The sequence below is a fragment of the Maudiozyma barnettii genome (assembly GCF_903064755.1).
Source record: "Maudiozyma barnettii strain CLIB 1767 genome assembly, contig: KABA2_04, whole genome shotgun sequence".
In the NCBI taxonomy this organism is placed as follows: Eukaryota; Fungi; Ascomycota; class Saccharomycetes; order Saccharomycetales; family Saccharomycetaceae; genus Maudiozyma; species Maudiozyma barnettii.
In genome coordinates, this window is record NW_024545241.1 from 771,063 (window position 1) to 794,136 (window position 23,074).

Here is a 23,074-nt window from a genome sequence, read left to right on the forward strand (position 1 = left end):
AAACTATATAATATTAACTTAAAAAGAAACCTATTAGGTCTGTAATTTCTAAATATTATAAGTTTTTTTTATCTTCTTCGACTATGGATATTTTCCATTTAGAGCCTATAAAAACTTCATATGCTAATTTTCTGTTAGTTGCCTCTTCTAATTCTATCAGTATAACAACAGAATCACAATCTGACTTGATTCCGACATTTGGAATGACAAAGGTTCCCTTATAAAAGTTCGCGTTATTATAAAGACATTCATGGGATTCTCCATCGAAAATGTTACATCTCAAGGCTTTTCCGTTTTCTTCTATAGGTTTCATTCTAATAAATAATTCATTGGTACGATTTGTATTCGTCATAAATATTTTATAACGTTTCTTAAGGGGTTCGAAGGATATGTCAGCCTTGTTATGATAAGCTAGCCCACCATACTCAGTATAAATTCTTTGAATATCGATATGCAGTGGATCATTACTTTGTTCACGGTTTCCTTTGATATGCATCAATATGGTATAGTTGGAATTTAATATGAGTTGCTTGTATCTTGAAAATATTAATTTGTACTTGTTATTTGTTATTAGGGGAATATCCAGTTTTGTGCATGTATTATTAGAATATTCAGACATTGGTAATAGAGGATTTAATAAATTTTCATCATTTATATTGAATATTTGAACATTCAAAAGATCATCCAAATATAGAGAGTGTAATTGAACGTCACATATAATTTCTTCATTATTATCAGATTTAACCTCCAAAGAGAATGTTGGGTTTAAGTAGAAATTTTTACCACCAATTAAGTAATCGGTAGGTTGGGTAACTTCTCTATGTAAATCATCTGATCTGTCCCAAGTAAATTCAGAATTCTGTAAGAAAGATTGGATTTTTGGTTTAGTAAGTTGAAGATCAGAAGATATACAATATGAATGGAGAGTAAAAGGTGTGGTATTTTTGGAATACACAAAAAAATTCCTAAATGACCTATTGGGCACATCAATCTTCAGTAGCTGTAGTCCTATATCGACTACAGATCCACTGGGTGGAAATGGTTTCGATAATATACTAGAGGAAGGAATTCTTTGAATATAAGCTATGTTATTCTTATTATTCTTATCAATATGAGTTTCGAGAAATAACCACACAATTTGGGGGCTGGAGGAATTATTAATCAATTTAAAAATTGGCTTACCATATATGCTATCTAATCTGTTTGATTCAACACTGTCGTATCTGAACGTAATCCGTTCCTCACATTTGAATAATTTTGAATGATCCCAATTTATATATAATTGATAAAATGAATTTTTAAAAGATTCATTAAATTCGAATTTCAAATTCAATGTGGAATCCAACGGGTCCTGGAGTATAACTTGTTTTGTATTTTTTTGAGTTTCAGTAATTACATAATCGTGAAATGGTAATAGGTAGTTATTTAAAGGATCAGCTTTATTAATATCAGATGTACCAATCGCCATTAAACATATATCACTCTCAAAATATTTTGAGAACTGTTCAAAAGAAATATTTTTTAACTGGATTATGTCAGGGATAAACCCGGTCATTAGGTATGTGTCAATAACTACATTAGAGCCTTGTGTATCATATGATCCAGATTGAATATCTAGGCATGCAATTTCCATAATTTTATCATTAATTAGGTTACTTTTCAGTGATAGTTGTTCTCCATCAGTATCCGTTGGTATCCGTGAACTATCTACAAAGGCCAATCTTTTATTTGATCCATTAAAATTCAATTGAATTTGATATAAATTGTTGGATATTTTTTTAATCCTAGGTATTTGGAGTGATGCCTTTCTTATATTAATAATTGACGCTACAAGTGAGCAATCACCAATATCTGGACTTTGCTCTATCAAAATTTTGTGATTTATCGTAGAAAGTTCCTTATTTGCAAAGGATATTATGTCTTTTAGAGGAGTCCCAGTTGGATATTTCTCTTCCAAATCTTTGCACCCTCCAAGTTTTAAAATGTTTGAATCGGTATTATTCCATGGAGTACTCGTGGCATTATCTATGCATAAGGGAGGATAAAATTTATCATGAACAGAAGACATTAGCCATTCGATCCTTTCAGTATCCGTAACATTCTTGATTTGATCATTTAACCATATGATATGTTTAAGTAAAATAGGATCATTAGATTGTTTTGTTTCTCGAAGCAGAGTAAGTAATTGTTGATTCATTTTAGAGCGCCTTCCAATATAAGCTTCTTTCAGAATATTGTTAATTTCATGTTCATATTCCATGATTTTTTTATACGTGATTCTATTTCGATATATCAATTATCTAACTCGAAGTCATAATACTTATACTTATGAAGTGTGTATTTTATATTATGACTATTTGTGGTAAGATAACTTGCTCGTAGTCATCTTAAGTTTTAACCATTATTCTTTTTCCCATTTATTTTTTACAATTAGTTAGATGGATGAAATATTGCTGGCTTCCTATTTTTAACATGAAAATAACGCGACTTAAAAACCCTTTAAAGTTAGAGCTTTGTCTCTGATAAATATTGCATTGATAACCTTATCAAGAATGAGCATTAATAATATATAAACAGTTTTCTAGTACCTTTTAATTATACAATAAACAATCTGCATCAAAATCTTTCTGTCATCTATAATAATCAATTCTATATTCGAACTTCAGTAGAAGGATTTATTATGCCTAATATGAATGAGACCAAAAAGGCCCTATTGAAGTCATTTATTGGAAGCAATATAGTTGCATTAGGTGCCGGCACACCATATATATATTCATATTATGCCCCAAGACTATTAGAGAGATGTAATATTCCAATATCGAAAAGTAGTTCCATATCGTTTTCACTTAATATTGGTAGTTCGTTGTTAGCAATATTCGCCGGCATGGTCATTGACTACAACCCTGCAATATCATGCCTAATTGGCGGAATCATGACGTTTATAGCATATGGTATTTTACATATATGCCATGAGAAGGCTTTGTCTAACCCATATATAATCTGTTTTGCTCTAGTTTTGGTAGGGTTTGGATCAATATCTGGGTTCTTTGCAGGTGTAAAAGTATGCACCGCAAATTTCCCTAGGAACAGAGGTACAGCTACTGCATGTCCAATTTCATTATATGCCTTATCTGGTATGATATTTTCCACAATTTGTGCAAAACGGTTTGGTGATGATATGCTTGGTGTCTTTAGATTTCTCCAAATCACATGTACGGTCATGATATTAGTTGGCACTTTTACTTTAAAGATTGTAGCGGTTTCACTTGAAGATGAAGAGCCAAAGGATAACTTAAATGAAGACGTTGAACGTGATAATTATAACTTCAACAATATATATGCTGGAGGAGTACCTTTGGAGAGTAGCATTTCTGTAGATCAAATCACAGAAGGGGAAAGAATTAAAACAAATTATACAAATGAGCACTCACGCTCGAAAAGTGATATGATTTATAACAACAAACACTCATTGGTTGAAATGTCAAATGATATGTTTGAGGATTCAAGAATTAATGTCACAACTTTTATTTCCAATCATGAAGAAGATTCTAATAACAATATCATTTCACAGCGTAATTCACTCACTGTAGAACACAGAGGAACCGATTTGCAAAGTGAAACAAGCAATACCACTCCATTCAGGGGTAATACCCCACTTGAGGAACATGAAGAGGAGGAACCAACTTCAGTAAGAAATATCTCGACCAATTTACTATTAAATTTACAGAATAACAAAGTTGTTCAGACAATAATAGATCCAAAGTATTTAGTCTATTATGCAATTTTAGCCATTCAAATGGGTATTGGACAAATGTATATCTATTCTGTCGGGTTTCTGGTACAAGTTCAGGTCAATACTCCACCAATCTCGGACTATAATTTGGATACAGCCAAGTTACAGGCCTTCCAAATATCTATGTTTGCGATCTTCTCATTCTGTGGAAGATTAACTTCTGGTCCAGTCTCAGATATTTTAGTTCGAAAATTTAAATGTCAGAGATTATGGAATATTTTCCTTGCAAGTTTTTTAGTATTGTTAGCATCACACTTTATTACATACAGCTATAAAGTTGATGAATATGAATCACGAAAAAATGACAGTATCCCATCGATTAAAAATATTTCTATTTGTACTACTGCATTCGGATATGCATTCGGAATAATTTTTGGGACATTCCCATCAATTATAGCCGATACATTTGGTACTGATAGTTTCAGTACTATTTGGAGTATCTGTACTACAGGTGGTGTATTTACAGTTAAATTTTTCACTAGTATCTTAGCTCACGATCTTTCATCAAACTCTAACAGAGATGAAACTGTGTGTAAATTAGGCACTACATGTTATCAACACACTTTCAACACGATCTTCGACATATGTCTAGTAGGCATTACGTTAACTGGAATGATGATATTTGGGTCATACTGGGAAAATCAGAAGAAAATCTCAAATCAAAGCCCAGATGGCACTGAAACTATACAGTTACAATTGGAACAATGTCATGCAGATGCTATACTATAATTATATATTCCTATATACAATATGATAGAACAAAAAGTTTTTCAAAAATACGTATAAATCATGAGATAAATACTTCCTCGGGAGTTTTGAAATCGATGCCCATATTCTTGGCGAACATTTTATCTGCATCACTGAAGTCAGATGATCTCCCTGCTGCATCACCACAGTAATATACCCAATTCATATTTTGTTTTGTTATAGTGTCATTTCTTTTATGTAGATCTTTAATGAATTGTTCTCCCATTCCTACTTCTGGTTTTCTCATTGAATTGAATAATTCTTCCAAAGATTTATGTGAACTATCTATTTCTTTCATACTCTCGTTAGGCTTTTTGAGAAATGGTAGAGTTGACTGTTTAGTTATGGATTTCTTTGAAGCCTGTTTCTTCTGTTTAGGAAATAATGCGGCAGGTTTCATTGTTGAAGAATATAACCAGAGTCTGGAAAGAAGCAAATACCCATCTTCCTGTTTCGAAATATATTTGAATATATTTCCTATCTTTGAAGTGAATGTACTACAACTTTTAGAAGTAGGCGGCATTGTAATAACACCACCTTGATTTGTAAATATTACGATATGAGCCTTAGAGTCATATTTACAAATATTAATGAGAGTTTTTAAAGACTGTTCTCCTTCTCTAAATTCCATAAATTTCCAATCGTCAGGGCCTCTTGAAAATATAGCCTTGGGAGTTTTTGGTTGAATAAGTGTATGATCTAAATCAAATGCATAAACTTTGGCGTTATCTGCTGGAATCTCATCATTCCTCGGGGTATATTTAATCAATTCTGGTGCAATATAACGATAGTGTGACATGTTTCGTCCAATTGAATCTTCATGAATTGGCAATGGCTGTTTTATTATTGTTTCTCGTATTTTATACTTTTTATCCAGAAGAGCTTTACAAGTCAAAAAAATATTTATTGTTGTCTTAATTTTTTTAATATTATTACTATTGAATTAAATACATATAGATAAAGACATATTTACAAAAAAAAGGGATCAATACTTATGTTATCATATCATCTCCTCACATATTACTCTTAAAATAGACGCAATTTGGAATCTAGTACGAATATATCAAAATCATATCAAGGTTACTTTATCTACAGTTTCAAAATATTTACAAATATCCGTTTCTGATTGATCCTTTGGAATAAGTACTTTTGACACCACAGTTATCTCACTCTCGAAATTAGATGCATCCTTTATAGTCTTTGGGAAATCCACAATCACCACTTTTTCATGAGGTTTCACATTTTCTTTAACATATTGCAACATCAACGCTATTAATAGACCCTCAGGTAAATTATGGTAATAATCCTCACCGTATACCGTATATACATTTTCAAGAAGAGCTCTATATCTATCTTCCGAATTATTTTTATGTGAATCCACTATATCCTTTGGATCTATGAAATTTATGGTAGAGATATCATCATCTTTCTTGGATAACCAATCTTTGGCTGATTTTACATCAGGCAACGTAGTCAATTGCATATCTATTTCACCTGGTTGGAAGACAGCAACCTTTCTTTTCAACCCATTCATTACTTGTTGATATTCTTCTTCCGAGTATGATATCTTCGGTTTATTTTGGTCTAGTGAACGTACAGCAAAGACAAAAACAGCTGTCCCAGCCAAACCAATCATAATAAGTTTCTTAAAACTAGGCAATTCATCAGCAGCAGGTGTTTTTTTGCTATTGATCTTGGTAGAATTATATCTCCTGGAACTAAAATTAGTCTTATAACTTTCTGTGTATCTTCCAAATGGTAATGTAGTCACTGATGGAATTATCGCATTTGCATTTCTCATAGGGGTGACATTATTGGACAAACTTTTCACTGTCTGTTTTCCTAAAATCCTTATCATTATTCTTCCTTGTAAGTTAAGTAACTGTATGTAAACTGGTTAAATGCAACACCCTCTCTCTATAAACGACACCCTCTTTCTCTATTCTTTGCAGTTAAAAGGTACCAAACCTTTCGAGATATATCAATGTTATGGACTTCTTCAATCTTCTTCCGATCTTTACTGTTCGCAAGGGGAGACAGAGAGGCCAAACGCTCTGAGAAACTTCCGGCGAACCAAAACAACGAAAACGAAAAATCGAATATTTAAAACAATTTGACAAAGAAGAACTTGATAAAACAAGTATATTATTATTATTAGCTGGGTATTGTTCGTTAACATCCGTTTATTTTAGTCTCAAGGGATCTGCAGAAGTTGACACAACATACCATCATGTCTTTAGTTAAGCTGGCCCACACCTGTGCGCACTTACAGAATTGCACTAGAGTGAGACTGTCATTAACTTCTATCCCATATACGAAGTTACAACTACAGTTCGCTTACAATCTTTACAAGCAAGGGTTTATATCTTCTTTACAGAAGGGTTCGACGAAGGGCCCAGACGAAGATTATGTAGAGGTCACCCCCGACAATATCTCCACCAGAAGATTATGGCTAGGATTGAAATACAGAGAGAACAAACCTATCCTTAATAAATTACAACTCATATCTAAACCTAGTGTGAGAATTGTTCTAGGGAATGAGGATCTTAAGAAAATATGTTCGGGTACTATTGTAAGAAATATTAAACCGTTGCAACCAGGTGAATTGATCCTGGTACGTCATAATGATGAAATTATGGATATAAATGATGCTGTATTTAAGAAATTAGATGGTGAAGTCCTATGCAGAATAAATTAAGATGACAGCTTCCAACAATATCTAGTTAAACTAGATATATTTATATTCTTATAATGAAAGAAACAATAAAGTAAAAAACCGAAAAGAATGGAAATTATGTCAATAGACGATTAATAAGGTCTATTTATAAACAATAACTTTAGGTTTTACAGGACATCACCCTAAAAAGTACATCCTGTGACATGACTTTCCAAACTTTTAAAAAAAAATAACCTCATACACTCTTTCAAAATCATGTACTTGTAAATATTTATACAATTAACAACGAATATATATATATAAATTAATTTAATCTGTTTTCATCCATGTACATCACATAACTGAATTAACTTTGTGATAGATTAATAGTTCCAAATTATTGTGATAGTTATATTGTAAGTAAGAAACCACAAAAAGGAAGAAATTATATATCTTACATTCTACATTGGAGATAATTTTTTCAAAAGAGAATGATAGATGCTCACTTGATATAAAATAAATCTATCATTACTAGACTGCAATTGAAAAACGTTAGATTTAAAGACCACATAACTATGAAGTTTATGTCAAGCACGTTTAATTCAATCATTTTTGAAAGGTAAAATGGAAATAATGATGGCCTCAAAAATTATAAAAAATGCTCTTGGGGAGGTTCGAACTCTCGACCTTCAGATTATGAGACTGACGCTCTTCCGACTGAGCTACAAAAGCAATTCAAAAATTTATTTTTTCTGAAACTGTCCAAATCTATTCTTGGAATTTAATAATAGATTCCAAGGATATGTTAAACAGAGTTGCTGTTGTTAAACTGCTCATCTGTTGTGCATAGTAACGTTGGACAATGTAGCTCCAATAAATATGTAAAAGTAAGTTTTGTTGAATATGTAGCGGCAGCACTAAAAAGGCTAACATTAGCTTAACCTAACTGAAGGTGAAGGTAGCTAATATAAGTAGAATTTAGAGTGTGCTGCACTGTCGTATATATAATAACACATGATATATACTGCATAATGTAGTATTCGTTCCCTCTACATTGGGTTTATTGGAGCTACATAGTCCAACGTTACTATGCACAACAGATGAGCAGTTTAACAACAGCAACTCTGTTTAACAAGTTTGAACTCGAGAAGATACGATTGGTATTCGAGTTGAAATTATCGGACATAGTTATAGATATTAAAATGTATAATCTTGTAGTTTATTTTATGTTATTGTCAGATATTAGGAGTAATGTCATTAGAAATTATGGGTAATAGGTTGTCAAAAAATAGGGATGATATAACTCCCTTAATTTTAATATAGGTAAAGAAAATCCTTTATTCACATTCACTCATTGATATAAAAAGTAGCTCTTAATATAATATATATAAAATATTAAATGTTCTTTAATATGTAACTTATATATATTATATATTAAAAAGAGACCGATCAATTATCATATTATAAAATGTCCGAATTAAACAAATTAAAGCTTGCAGAGACTACTAGAGGCAAACCCTCTATCTCAGATTCTCTACATAAATGTTCTTTAAAATGTAACTTATGTATAATATAAAGAGACCGACCGATTATCGTAATAAAAAATGTCCTAATCGAAACACAGAAAACTTGAAGAGACAAATAGAGGTCAAAATTCTATTTCAGATTCTTTACAAAAGATTATACATCAGAAAATCTATAACGAAGTCCTCTATTACAAACTCGAATATTAATCTTAGTGTCTCGATTTTAAACTTATGTGTACATAAAGGAACACATGAGTTTGACATTGTTTGAGGCACAAAATACCTTAAACATATTTTGTCAGAAGCTAAATATCAATTCTGAAAATACTTCGAATATGAATAGTTAACGAAACTGAAACCGTTTGATAAACCTAGAACCCAAACTTATTAACAATCAGAAATATTTATTATTCAATAATCAGTAGACTTATTTAAAAAACTTATTTCCTCATATATTAACCTCAAATCAAGTTTAATATTATTTGTAAATATCTCGGTCAGAATTCTATGGAAGTTGAAAATAAATTGTATAGAAACACTGAGGTGTATTACTAAATTTCCTTAATATCTTCATTTCTGAAATCAACACTAGCTACTATGTTTTATTTGCTTATTCTATGTATTGGATATGTTAACTTTCCATTCAATAACATAATTATATTTGCAAATATTATCACATTAAGAGAAACATAAATGTTAAACAACGGAATAATGAATACATCAGAGGAAAGATATTCATTATCTTGATATTCTCAATCTAATATTTTAGGGAATGCGAAGAGATTCTCTGACCTATCTAAAACAACCCCCCCAACATATGTGCTAACAGTAACAGTGCCCCTGCCTAGTTTTATTATTTTACAAAAAATGGGGAACTTAATCTCAATGCATTGACTAACGGAATAAACAAAAGAGCAGCCGATACATATAGTATATTTCAAATAATATACCAGATTTTACCTAATTATTAAAAAGTTAGCATATGTACTTCATAATTTCATTAAATTTCATTTTGAACTATTTATATTTTCAACATTTGCATTCATAACATCTGCCTCTTTTTGGACCTTTTGAAGCCAACGTTGCACTAGCTTATTATATTCATCATTCAATGATTCAAATTTATCCTGTAAGATATTATTTTCAATATTCGTACTTATTAATTCATCATTTAACCTTTCAATATTTTTGTTCATAATTTCTATCCGTTCTTGCAAATCCTCAATACTTTGATCCTTCAAAGTATTTTCCTTCTTCAAGGCACCTAATATCTGATGTGTAGTAGATGAACTACTAGTACCATCATCCCTTGCATTAGGGGAAATTTCGTTAAATAATTCGTTGTAGTGGTCTTGAATTTGATCACGATCTCTCAGTTTTTTAATAAGCACTGGGACAACAGTATCACGATCCATCTATTCCGTTTTTGGTTGCAACTGTACACAACTGATCTTTACACCGAATAACGACCGTTAGCTTGAACTGATATACCACGTTGCACTGAATGCCAGCCCGTGCAATTTGAGTTCAACTAGCTTTCATTATCCTTTATTTAGAAATTTTGAAAGTTGGTCGATGGACAGTAAGTTGCCTGCGCCAACATGTCCGCGCTGTTTGTCAAACCGAAATTTCTGTTGAAGATTTGATTACTTGAACAAGTCATCATATAACAATGCAACCCATTTATATACCAGAGGGTTGCATTGGAGTTGAACTAAATATAAACTATCCATTGAATAAGTGAGAAGATTATCGCCTTCTATTTTGTTTGTTTTCTAGTTTATTAATATTTTTATTTGGTATAACGATAACTAAATGGCTGCGTGTGATTCACAACTTTTATAAGGGATTCAAGTAAAAATAAGTAAAAGAACTTAGCTGGGAGTTAAAAATCTCTAATCAAATTAGTGAAGTACTACGTCAACGATAATTGCATAGAAAAAGTAATATGGAAGAGGAAACAGTTAACGAGGAAACTCAACCACTGCCATCACAACCTCAACAGACATCATGGTTTAGTTGGTGGGGGAATAATGATAAAATTAATGATTCAAATAATAACAACGGCATTGAAAACCAGTCTAATAATATACAGAATACAGAAATAACGAACGAGAATAATGGATGGTATACAGGGTTAATGTCTACTGTAAATGCACTTCCTATTCCAACATTTAGAAGCCATGTACAATCCGTGAATGTTGATGACTCCACACGATACTCTCAGTTAGATGTTGAACAAATAGAGTTTTTAGAGAGTGAAGCCAAAAATGTCATTTTACAACATTCACATTCTTGGTGTTGGTTTGAAGATCTTACCAAACTGGATAAAGATTTACAAAGTTGGACAGAAAGACCAGGTGTGGCAAGTGTATACGATACAGGGTCAGGCCGATGTCCATTACCACTTCCTAAATATCCTATGGATACGCATCCTGGATACCATGTATATATAAAAAATTCGCTACTACTACCTCAAGAATCGCCATCAGAAATATACCATACCGAACCTCTTCGAACTAAGATAGCAACTGGGTTTAAGGACTATTATAATTTTCCTAATGGAAAGCATTTATATTTAAAAGACTCTAGAGATGATTTAATAAAAAAGAAAAAGACAATAATAATTAGTGTTGTTGGATGGTTACCTGAAAAATATGAGAAATTAACTTTAGGTGAACAAAGGACTGCTCAATATTTTTCTAAGAAATTAGCGCAATCTTTAAAACATGAATCCCCTTCTGAAATTTTATCCTTATCCTTTGAATGTCCATTAGATAGCAAGGAATTAAATGAAGTTTTCGATGAATGTACTTTATTATTAAGACATTGGGAACATATATTTAAGGATGCAACAGCAATTTATTTTGTTGGTGTTTATCATAGTGTTCCATTATTAATTTCTTTAGCCAAATATATTTTGAGTCAAAACGAAAAACTTAAATTCGACAAGAAAGCTTATGTGGGAATGCTGGCCATCGAATCATGTTTTCAAGGTTATAGATTCTGGGATCATAGTATAGATAGTAGTTTGACTACTGACACCGATAATGTTACTGCAGAGAATGATTATAGTAGAATGCAAAAATATAAAGAGCGTAGTTTATTCCAAGGACTTCATAAAAATGAACAGGACGTTCTTTCCAAGATCAAAAATTATAGAGATATAGATTCAGAAGAGTCAAAGTTATTACAAGGAAATTTAGATTGGTTACTTTATAATTGGGATTCCTTTCGATTATCTATGGTAGGGAAACTCTATGACAACTTTATGACAGTTACACAGAAATTAGCCATTGATTATTTCCATCCAAAGATCATTAGAAATGTATGGGTCGATGGTCAATACTTTGATTTAGACTCGAGACAACCAGAAGAATTGCATTTACCAGACTATATTATGAAAACTCCAAGGTTCGAATACGATTTAACGATCCCAGATCGAAGGAAGTTTGAAATTTCTTTAATTGACAATTTCCTATTAACACAAAATATCGGTAGACAAGAGTTTGTTTCAATTCTAAAATTAATCAGCCCCTTTTTCATTTCAAGATCATATAACCCAAATACTATTACACCATCGCTTAAAAAACAACGAGCTGCAACGACTAAACAATGGTTCCAACAAATGGAGACTAAATGGAATACCATTGAACCCACATTTGGAGGTAACTTTTCCTTCGATGAATTACCTGAAAGCATATCTACAATCCACAATTTCTTAGAATATACACAATATTTAACTATGAAATCCCCAGAGTTATTTCAAACATACAGTGAAATATATGATGATGATCTCATATTTAAAAATTTTATTGAAAACACGTTATTGACAAGAAAACCATTAACAAACAAACATCTAGTGATTTTGAGAGACAATCTGAATCCTACAAGCATCTTAAACACAGTTAATCAATATGATTTAGTTTGGAAGTTTCATGAATCTCTTTGTAATTTCATTAAGATAAAAAATGTCCCAATTCAAGATTACCCTAAATGTCTTCATTTTACCATTTCATTAGATAGTATTCTATGGAGAACAATATACAACGATCCTAAGAGATTTGAAAGAAATAACAAAGAGGCTATTCATAGGTTAAAACAATTACTCGATTCATATCAGACGTGGGATCCACCAACGAAGGGACTAGTTCATCTGAAGAATGTTCTTAGTGTGCTATCTTCTTACGATAGCGTCCACCTGCTCATAGAAGATATACAGACGTGAACATGAGATACATACATACATACTTGCATGCATACATAAATTTATCGATATACATATATATGTGCACAAATACCAATGCCATAGAGATCAATAAGCTGATCTTGACGATGGTTAATTGTTCTAAGTGAAGTTCTTTTCCTGAGAGTGATTGATTAAATTCCATTGTCTTGTCTTTGATACGGGACTTTCTGAGTAAAACAACCCAAAAACCGAGCCTCACTTTTCCGTCTTTTCTTCTTTTTTGTTGAGAAATCGTTTAAGGTAAGAGAGAGAAGCTACATGAACAAGTCGTTTCTCACCACTTCAATTTTTAATGTGATGGTCACAGGCTGTATCGGTCTTGACAGGTAACGTCAAAGGTGCATTGAAGATCAATAAGAACCAGTCATTTAGATAGATATTCAGGGACTTAGATGAATATTATTTTTATTTAATCACATTAACTTGATCTTCTTATTTTTTGATTGATTGATAGAAATATAATTATTACCACTCGTTTGGATAGCTAACATTCTTCTACATACAAGCAAAAACAGAATCCATTCACATATACAGAGATAGAAAATGTCGACGGCTACATCATTTTCAGAAGAACAGAAACAAATCACACTTACAGTCCTTTCTAAGGATAAAAGCGAATTCTATGAAATATTACAAGTGGAGAAGACAGCGTCTGACAATGAAATAAAGAAAGCATATAGAAAACTAGCTATTAAATTACATCCAGATAAAAACTCTCATCCCAGAGCCAGTGAGGCATTTAAGGTGATAAATAGGGCCTTCGAAGTCCTTGGAGATGAACAGAAAAGAAGTATATTTGATAGTACAGGAAGAGACCCAGATGATAGATCTATGGGGATGAATTCTTCTTCTGCTTCTGGGTTTGGTCAACCTGGAGCTGGTGGCCAATTCCCTCCAGGATTTCAAAATATGTTCTTTAGAGGTGGTCCTCCTGGTGCTACAGGTGGTGCACCAGAGGACATATTTGATTTCTTATTTAATATGGGTGGTAACCCTGGAGGATTTGGTGGTAACCATCCTTTTATGAATAGTGGTGGTGCAACTTCTTTCACATTTGGTCCAGGTGGCTTCAGAGCATATAACCCTCCAAGAACAAGAGACCAAAGGAATAGACAAAGAGAAGCACAACGCCAGCATGATGAAGAACAAAAATACAACGATATACTTAGAGTACTTGCTCCAATCTTATTATTTTTCATTATTGGTGTATTTGAAAGATTTTTGAGTTAAGATAAAATGACCTTGAAATTCAAAATAATAATGAACAAAAAAGGAAATTAGACACAAATCAATAAAAATAGGCACCTCATCCTACAATTGGTTCATAACAACAAGTAACTTCATAACATAATAGTCTCTTCTTAGTGAAACCATACAGTTTGAAATGTGTCGTAATAATATTAAACGAAATAGATAAGTTCATTAATTTATAAACGAGTCTACATTTTCAATCAAATTCTTTCACCTAATCATATCCAACGGCATATTTTAAATCGTAGACAATTAAAATTTTCATATTACTCGTAAATAATTTGTAGTTCAACAGTTACGTACATTCATACATAGATAAATATTATAAAGTATAATTTATAAGAGTTATAATACATAAAGATAAGTACACAAATGATATTGATAATTAAGTAAGGTTAATAATAATAATAATAATAATAATAATAATAATAATAATAATAATCGTTCATTAAATTATATAATAACAAATACTGTAAAATTAATTATGCACATATTGATTATAATCAGAGGACAGCATTTAACTAATTTATGACAAAAATCATCACATGTATAATGTACCTACTAATTTCCCCTTATACTGAAAAACCCCAAAACCTATGATTCTAAATCCTTCATTCTTTCTTGGACTATATGTTCAATTTCTTCATCAGTTTCTTTACTTATTTTAAAACCTAGTTTTTTTGAAATTTTATCTTTTATTTTATCACCATACACACCGCCATGATTATCTGGAATAAATTCAGTATCCATATTCAAATGCCTTTTAATCATTTTTCCACTGGGCAAAATTTCATACTCCTCCTGTGAGTATGTAGTTGAAAGTTTATCATTAGTTTCCAATGACCCAGATGTTGATGGGTTGGTATCATCAAACACCGCAAAGTCAACATCAAATATATTATCTCGAGAAGCCGATATACCGACATCATCACCCGTATTACCTACCTCCAAGCTCTCCTTATGGGTTATTTTATCCTTATACCTTTGAAGAGCATTTGGATCATGGGGCCATGTCCAACCTTGTCTCATTTCATTAAAAGCACCTAATTCTAACTTTTTCCGGACTTCATCCTTCTTTTCAAGTTCTGCAAAGATATCAACATCACTTGGCCAAAATGTTCTTTTAAACGTTTGATAAACAATGTCTAAAGTAATGGGTAAAAGAGCTAATATAAAACAGGTACACCAAAACGTAACATCCCTACCAAAATGATGAATAAAACCGTAAGGAACATCATATATACCATCTGATTTATTGATAACTGGAAGTGCAATCACCCAGAGTAACCATCCGCCACATGACAATGTAACTGATACAAAGGCTACCCAATTTCTATTTCTCATCTCAATAAATTGTGCCTTCATATTTATCATGGCAACAATGGCCGTAAAATTAACCACACCTAGTGGGTACATACTATTATCTGTTAATGATGTAAATCCCCATGTAATTATGTTAAGAAAGGTGATTATAACAGATATTAGCGTACCTTCTATAATCCATTCCATAAAAATCTTCATGTTAAATCCTTGAGACAGCCTTCCATATGAATATAACTCTGGAATTGTCAATAATGTTGCAGGCTTTAGGTCCTTTTCAAACATACCAATACACAGGACAGGTAAAGATGTAAATAATGTGTTAAACATTGATAAGGACCATGGCTCATATAAAGATGAGCCAGAAAAGAGGGTATATCTTTGGAATATTAATTGGGTTAGGTAAAATGTAAGTTCTTTGTAGAATGTACACAAAATAAACTTTCCCGTTCGAATGTAGTTATAACGTCCATGGACAAAGAGTAATTTCACTAAAAATCTAAACTGAGCGATAGAATAATCAGAAGATCTAGATGCCTGCAAACCTTCCTTACCAGCAATACCAATACCAATATCAGCACTTTGGATCATTGCAATGTCATTTGCACCGTCACCAATTGCCAACGTCACAGCAGATTTGTCAGTATTTCGAATATTACTAACCATTAAAGCCTTCTGAGATGGTGATGCACGACAACAAATAACTGAATCAACCTTTGTACACAACTCAATAAACACAGCCATATATGTCGGGTTCTGTTCAAACATTGCCAACGTTCCACCATCAATTACCAAAACGCAATGTGCCATATTCCCTGAATCGGCCTCCTGTGATATTACATTCATTTTGGAAATAATATTTTCATCACTAGTTGTCAAAATAACTACTGTAGAATAATCGTGTATTAATTTACAAGAATAACCTATATTGATTGCTGTTTCACGTTTATCACCAGTTAACATCCACATTTTGATGCCAGCACGTCTAATTTTTTCGATTGACTCTGCTACCCCAGCCTGCAATTTATCTTCAATTGCTGTAACTCCGAGTAATGTCATGTTATTCTCAATACGGCTCCCAACTTCATCGATAATTGTTTTTCTATCAACTAACGTAGTTTTTGCGTTTTGATACTCATCACTCCATATTTCGTAGGTAGCGTTGTCAATCCATTTATATGAATATAATAAAGTCCGCAAACCCTCGGTTGAAAATTCATCGATAGCCTGCATCGATCTTTCCAAAACATATTCGTCATTCAGTATTAAATCGTTGCTTCCGATATACTCAAGTATGTTACTACGTTTATATTTATCCGAATGTTCTGCTTCCTGAACATAATTAATTTCAGACGGCAACCTGTGAGGATCATGTTTACCAGGGTCTATTGTTATTCTTGGACCATATTTTTCGAGTTGCTGCTTATGCATCGATTTTCGACTCTGCGTAACAATATTACCTAATTCTTGGTTGGTCCTATTAACTTTACTTAAGAACTGGTCAATGGATCCCATTGGCATTTCAGGGTCTGTCACTTGATTGACTGCATTCCTTGATAAACTCTTCCGCATAGCTTGCAATGACAAACTATCTCTACCAGCAGATATATTATTTTTTAATCTCAATGATTGTCGTGGTGCCTCATCTTCATATACAGTATATTCTAATGATTTACGTTGTTGAAGAACTAATTCGGCTTCATTTTCTTTACGCTCTCCAGTAGCATTATTCATTTCCTCCATCTTACGTTGAACCAATTCACTATTATGCAATCGCTCCAATATCACATTATCTGCACCTTTAGAGATTAATAAAACTTTATCGGGCTGATCAGGTGTACGGACAGCTACAGACATTCTCTTCCTTTTTGAGTTGAATTCAATGTAATTCAAAATCTCATAATCTTCCAGGACAGGTTCCTCAGAGAAACCATTTGGATATGTTTTTATTGTCAGTACGTCTGCGTTCCTATTAAAAACAACAAAACCTAGATCTCTTGCAGCTTTCACCAAGGCTAGTTCATCAGGGGACGCAGCCTCATAGTCAATGGTATCATTACTATGATTGGTGTGCGTGCGTTCATCAATCGGTTTTGGCAGACATGTATGGCATAATGCTAAAGATAAAATAAAGAATCTGGCCTTTTTAGAAAACAGAGAGTTAGGGTGTAGTTGAACAAAACGTAGCAAATCGAAAGAACTCTTAATTTCATCGACAGACTCTAAATTAGTACCTTCTTTAAGAGCATTTTCTTCCTTTTTAACCTGATTGTTTCTTTTACCTACATACAAAGAACTCATAGATGGTCGACCAGCGTATCTTATGGATGAATTCCCCTTATAATCAACAGAAGTTCTTGGCTGATCGATGGAATTAAAATATCCCAGTGTTGGATTATGAATATACTCTATTGTCTTCTTATCTAATGATAAATCGTCTAAAATCTTAGACTCATCATACGAAATAACATCAATCTCAGTACCTTGATGTGACGGAACTTTGCGAACATCTTCCATTGGAGATTCTTGAGATTCTTCAGCTATGCTGTGTTCCCAAGAAGAACCACAAATAGAGAATTTTTTGAATAACATTTTATTGTCAGTTAATGTACCTGTCTTATCGCTAAATATGTAAGAAACTTGTCCCAGTTCCTCCAAAATAGTAGCTGTTCTTGGTTCACAAGGCGTGTTAGTGTCAGCAAAATACATGTCAATATCCCAAGCCATTAGTTTACTTTGCATCACTTTAATAATTTCCATGGTAACATAAAGTGACAAAGGAATCATTGTATTGTACATAATGATAAATGACATAATTGTTGGTGCAACACCAGCATCTTGTTGATACAAGTACCACGCCTGATTCTTGTCAGTGGATTTTTTATTGGCTAATCTATGACCCAGATAGGAAAACAACGATATAAATATCACGATGATTACCATAAATGCAATAATTAAATTAATATCTTTTTGTAACTTCGGAGATTTAATTCTAGGATTACGTAATGAATTCTTTCTTATTTTTGTTTCTTCACCGGTGAAGATTACCATCCCAATGATATTCTTAGTATTACGTATTATACTACCACGATATATGACATTGTCCGAACCAACTGGATATTTCTTTACAGTGTTATTTTTACTATCAAGCAGTTCTAAATTACCTTCAAAATTGTATAAATCATCATTAGGATCTTCTACTGTGACTTGTGCATTAATATGTGCCAGTCCTGAGGTACTACTTGTTAACTTATGCAGTTCTGGATGTGGATGTTTATTTTTTAGGTTTGTTTCCCCATCGAGGGCCATTGTTTCAATGTAACATTCCCCATTTTGGCCATCTGTTGTTAGAAGAAGCACATCTGCAGGAACCCAGTCATCTTGTTTAAGTAAAATAAAATCACCTACTTTAAGATTGTTCCATTTTTCGGGTTTTATGTCAACACCATGTCTATTCCTTAATAATTCAAAATTCGTAAAATATGTGTTGAGAGAGCCAATACTATCCCCTGAACTACTATTACTATCATCTCTATTCATACTCTTTGTTGACGGATCAGTCATAGAAGATAAATATTCATCATTCTTGCAAGTAGTATCCTTCCTTATCAAGTTACACATTTTTTTATTTTCTTCTTTATCTAATACATGTCGGCAAAAATCGTCCCAGGCTTCTCTTGCCATTGAGATAGCCATAAATGCTAATAAAGGAATAATTGTAGTATATGTACCAGTGGTTGACCAACCTGGAATCATCTGAAGGATTGATACTAACAAAAAATACGAGTTAGCTAGTTTTGAGAACTGGGCATACAGCTGTCTCGGGAGAAAAGAATATATTGTATATCTTGATGACGTAATTGAATTATTGATGTAAGGTCTATCAGTACATTCGTCTATCAGAAGACCTCCATATTTTTTTGAACAATATTGGACGAATTGTGGTGAAAGATGATCTAAGCATATAGGGATATGTCTACCATCTTTCGTATGCATTTCACGAGTTCTATTTAAGATTATATCCCAAAACTGGGCCATTAAACGTGGGGATATGTTATTATCTTCGGGATCGTGTTCCTCATCTTCCTCATCTTCAAATAATGCATCTACTTCAAGGTTAGCGTTTGGAGGTACTGTTACATTTTCTTCTATATCATTAAGTTCATATCCTTGATTGTTTTCTTCTTGAATATTATTAGTGCTATTAGTAAATTTATTATAAAGATGCTTATTGAACATTTGAGTTCTCAATGATGCAGCTCTTTTTCGTTTAATTTCATCCTGAGACATTATGATTAGGATTATTATTTTCTATATTCAACTAAACGAATGACACGTAAAAGAGATATCTTAAAATAGTTCACCTTTTCTGAGGTTGTTTCTGTTTTTCTTTCTCTCTTCAATTGCAGAATTCCTTTGTAGGAAGCCCTCCATATATTAGATCGTATTGACTTTGTCCTCACGTCTTTACAATAATGATAATACGCTACTAAAGTAGGAAATATGTAATACGTTTTTAAATTATATCCCCTTTGTGATGTAAAAAGGTATTTATCAATGTAAAGCAAACAATCAATATTAATAGAATTACGCGTGTTTAGCCGCAATATATTAAATTACTAAATACCTTTTAACTTCCTTCGTTTCCATTGTGGTCAACCCCGCCTTGAATATTGAAAGGCGAATCGGCAATAAGTTTCTAATATTAAAGGAACGTATAAGCTCATCGAATATAAATATATATATAAATATTTGGGAGTTATTATGCAAGAATTCTGTGATATTATTATATATTATGCATATATATTTAAGTAGTAATGTGTTCTTGATGGGAAGAAGAGTAAGAAGAATAATCTGTCCTTAAGAGTATTCCCTTATGTTGTATAGAATTGGGATTCCCTCCTCAGAAACGCAGATATGATGTTCTTTATCTAATTTCCCATTTAGTTCCGTCATATCTACGTCGAACTGACCATGAATTGCATTTTTAGTCTTGTCGAAATTTAGTTGTTCATTATGGTGATTCCTACATCTCTTTAACAATTCAAATGATTTCTCAGCTCTCAGATTCTCTCTGCTCTTTTTATTTTCAGCTGAAAATTTTGTTATTTTATCCTGTAGTTGTCTTTGTAATTGTTCGTCAGATAATTGTCGCATACTTTGATAATGAACAGACATTCCACGATTTGTATGGGTCTCAACATTAGGTTGAACTTCACATTGTATAATTGTTTCGTCTTCGTTAAAGTATTCGTCATCACTCGAAACCAATCCCCCGTCTTCTGCATCACTATTACCGACTTTAATAAATTCAACTTTTCTATTAAGATTAATAGAGGCATCAAGAGGACTTGGCGCACGCAGAACATCCAAGGAAAATCCTTTACTATAATTGGAAGTTCGTTTCTCTGATATTATCCGTGATGTATGACGACCTTTAGAGACCATGTGGCTTTGCTGTTCTTTATGAGAATAGTTTATAGAGTCCATTAAATTTTGTAGACGATTCTCAATTGAACTGAAATTATGGTTCAATTTATTTTTATTATGAAATTTTCGTAACATTCCGATTTGGTCCTCCAAAGATTCTAACGTTTCGAATATTAAATTCAATTGTCTAATTCTCATTGTTTGATCATGACTACCATCAATTGAATATATAGTGCAATCCGATCTAGTTTCTTCGAATGCATCTTTATTTTCCTTAAGCGAAGAAATTAATATTTTCATTGTTTCGATCAATGACATCAAAGATAAATTAACTTGATTTAAAATAGAACCCTCATCATTTCTTATTAGATTTTCGTTAGTCGTACATTTAAATAATCTTAAAATCTTTTTTTTGAAGTTCGCATCATGAATCTTAGGTTGAATTATACTATCATTAGGAATCGATAATAAACAACAAAATAAAAATTTCTGAAGAATGTGAATATTTGAAATATTTTGAGATAAGGAAGTACAATGCTGAGTCAAACAAACACACAAATCTAATACAGTTATATCAAATATTTCACAGTAACTATGCAAATTGTCAAAATTACAGTGTATTAACCATTGTCGAATAGTAGAACTCATTTTAAAGAAAATGTGATTTGTAGTGAAGTTTAAGATATCGTGTATTATTGAGATATTTGTACGTTCTAATGATGATTTATTTTCTATATGTTTGTTCTCCTTAATTTGTTCCTTTTCTTGTAGTTGTATTGAATTCTTCTTTATGTTCAATTCTTTATATTGTAAATGATATTGACTAATCAAAGCATCGAAGTTTTCAAAGGTCGGAGTTATCTGTTTAATTATTTTAATAAAATTAGTTTTAATATTACGTATTCTAAAATGGGTTTGTTGAAATGAAAGGTAAAGTAAAACTAATATTACAATTATGATTCTCTTGGTATTATGTTGTAATGACTTATCCAATTTTCTCAATGAATATATAACTTTCAAGCATGAAAAGATAATGTTCCTGTAATCTAACGATTCGATTAACATAAACTTATAATTAGTTACTTTTATTAATCGACCATATCTAGTTTTTCTGGTCATCTTAACATTTTTATTCATTTTTTGATTCTCTTGATTGTTGAGGTCTAGAATGGAACTTTTAGGTTTTAGTGGATGGATATAACTGTTCAAGTCATGCAAAAATGATGAACTGATTATGTTATACTTAAATTCCTCTTTAAACTGATCATCGTCACTATATGGTAAATCTTTAAATACTAACGATATTATATTATTCCAAAATGGGGATATTGAATTTCCATAAGTAGAGTTCGAGACATAGGGACTCTCTGGAACTATTGTTGGAGAAGAATCACTAAAGTGCACGGATTTAGAGAGCGATATGTCCCTCTGTTTGATGGATAATAATATATCTTGGTCAACTATGCAGTCGACCTCCGGACCATTATCCATATTTTTGGTTTGGGATAATTTCTGAACATTTCCATTTTTATAGAGTATATCCTCATCTTTATCTGCATCCGTGAATAATTGAAGACCTGGATTATAAAGCTGTCTCATGAATGTATTACTCATTCAAATGTAGAAGGGTTGATTAGGATATACGATTGAATTCCTTTGTTACTAATTACGCCCTTTTGTAGCTTCTTTATTGTAGTGATCAAAATAGATCAATAACTTGTCTATGACTACTTCCAAGTACGTAACCTCAATGCAGGGCTATTTGTTCACTGACAGAAAATTGATTAATATAACAAATTTACAACAATCCTCTCTATGTATTCCTATCTATGTAAGAAACCGAATTCACCACTATTAATTTTCACTCTTCAGCTTTGTTTATATCGAGATCATCACCGCTTTGATTGTTTTCATTTTACTTCTTTTTGACGGTCAACTTAATGTTTGACTGTTCTCTCTATTCTCGCCTGTTCTCTTTGCATCGTCCTCTGCGTGATTTGTCCGTAACAACTCATGTAGCATGTTGTCATAGCAAGACAGCCAGACAAAAATCTTAGAAGAATGATTTAATTGAAAAGGTTTTCACTCCAAAATTATCAACA

At 32.2% G+C, this 23,074-nt stretch overlaps 10 protein-coding genes and 1 non-coding gene across 11 annotated transcripts; 4 read left to right on the plus strand and 7 right to left on the minus strand.

Annotated features, from left to right (window-relative positions):
- Positions 1-55: 55 nt before the first annotated feature.
- RIM13 (Rim13p) lies at positions 56-2,260 on the minus strand (the record flags this gene model as incomplete). The annotated part of the gene is made up of 1 exon (XM_041550398.1): positions 56-2,260. The coding sequence occupies one exon, from the start codon at positions 2,258-2,260 to the stop codon at positions 56-58; it is 2,205 nt and encodes a 734-aa protein (XP_041406332.1).
- A 420-nt stretch (positions 2,261-2,680) lies between these two features.
- On the plus strand, positions 2,681-4,522 carry KABA2_04S07436 (uncharacterized protein; the record flags this gene model as incomplete). Its single annotated transcript, XM_041550399.1, has 1 exon — positions 2,681-4,522. The coding sequence occupies one exon, from the start codon at positions 2,681-2,683 to the stop codon at positions 4,520-4,522; it is 1,842 nt and encodes a 613-aa protein (XP_041406333.1).
- Positions 4,523-4,580: 58 nt separating this feature from the next.
- TPP1 (polynucleotide 3'-phosphatase) lies at positions 4,581-5,339 on the minus strand (the record flags this gene model as incomplete). Its single annotated transcript, XM_041550400.1, has 1 exon — positions 4,581-5,339. One exon carries the CDS (start codon positions 5,337-5,339, stop codon positions 4,581-4,583), a length of 759 nt encoding a protein of 252 aa, XP_041406334.1.
- Positions 5,340-5,609: 270 nt separating this feature from the next.
- Positions 5,610-6,398, minus strand: AIM36 (Aim36p; the record flags this gene model as incomplete). Its single annotated transcript, XM_041550401.1, has 1 exon — positions 5,610-6,398. The coding sequence occupies one exon, from the start codon at positions 6,396-6,398 to the stop codon at positions 5,610-5,612; it is 789 nt and encodes a 262-aa protein (XP_041406335.1).
- Positions 6,399-6,770: 372 nt separating this feature from the next.
- Positions 6,771-7,238, plus strand: MRPS8 (mitochondrial 37S ribosomal protein uS8m; the record flags this gene model as incomplete). The annotated part of the gene is made up of 1 exon (XM_041550402.1): positions 6,771-7,238. One exon carries the CDS (start codon positions 6,771-6,773, stop codon positions 7,236-7,238), a length of 468 nt encoding a protein of 155 aa, XP_041406336.1.
- Positions 7,239-7,855: 617 nt separating this feature from the next.
- On the minus strand, positions 7,856-7,928 carry KABA2_04S07524. Its single transcript has one exon. It is a non-coding gene; the product is annotated as a tRNA-Met (tRNA).
- Positions 7,929-9,729: 1,801 nt separating this feature from the next.
- ATG16 (Atg16p) lies at positions 9,730-10,137 on the minus strand (the record flags this gene model as incomplete). Its single annotated transcript, XM_041550403.1, has 1 exon — positions 9,730-10,137. The coding sequence occupies one exon, from the start codon at positions 10,135-10,137 to the stop codon at positions 9,730-9,732; it is 408 nt and encodes a 135-aa protein (XP_041406337.1).
- Positions 10,138-10,670: 533 nt separating this feature from the next.
- On the plus strand, positions 10,671-12,950 carry CVM1 (Cvm1p; the record flags this gene model as incomplete). The annotated part of the gene is made up of 1 exon (XM_041550404.1): positions 10,671-12,950. The coding sequence occupies one exon, from the start codon at positions 10,671-10,673 to the stop codon at positions 12,948-12,950; it is 2,280 nt and encodes a 759-aa protein (XP_041406338.1).
- Positions 12,951-13,514: 564 nt separating this feature from the next.
- Positions 13,515-14,201, plus strand: HLJ1 (type I HSP40 co-chaperone HLJ1; the record flags this gene model as incomplete). Its single annotated transcript, XM_041550405.1, has 1 exon — positions 13,515-14,201. One exon carries the CDS (start codon positions 13,515-13,517, stop codon positions 14,199-14,201), a length of 687 nt encoding a protein of 228 aa, XP_041406339.1.
- Positions 14,202-14,816: 615 nt separating this feature from the next.
- On the minus strand, positions 14,817-19,832 carry DNF3 (aminophospholipid-translocating P4-type ATPase DNF3; the record flags this gene model as incomplete). Its single annotated transcript, XM_041550406.1, has 1 exon — positions 14,817-19,832. The coding sequence occupies one exon, from the start codon at positions 19,830-19,832 to the stop codon at positions 14,817-14,819; it is 5,016 nt and encodes a 1,671-aa protein (XP_041406340.1).
- A 570-nt stretch (positions 19,833-20,402) lies between these two features.
- Positions 20,403-22,586, minus strand: INP2 (Inp2p; the record flags this gene model as incomplete). The annotated part of the gene is made up of 1 exon (XM_041550407.1): positions 20,403-22,586. The coding sequence occupies one exon, from the start codon at positions 22,584-22,586 to the stop codon at positions 20,403-20,405; it is 2,184 nt and encodes a 727-aa protein (XP_041406341.1).
- Positions 22,587-23,074: the final 488 nt, after the last annotated feature.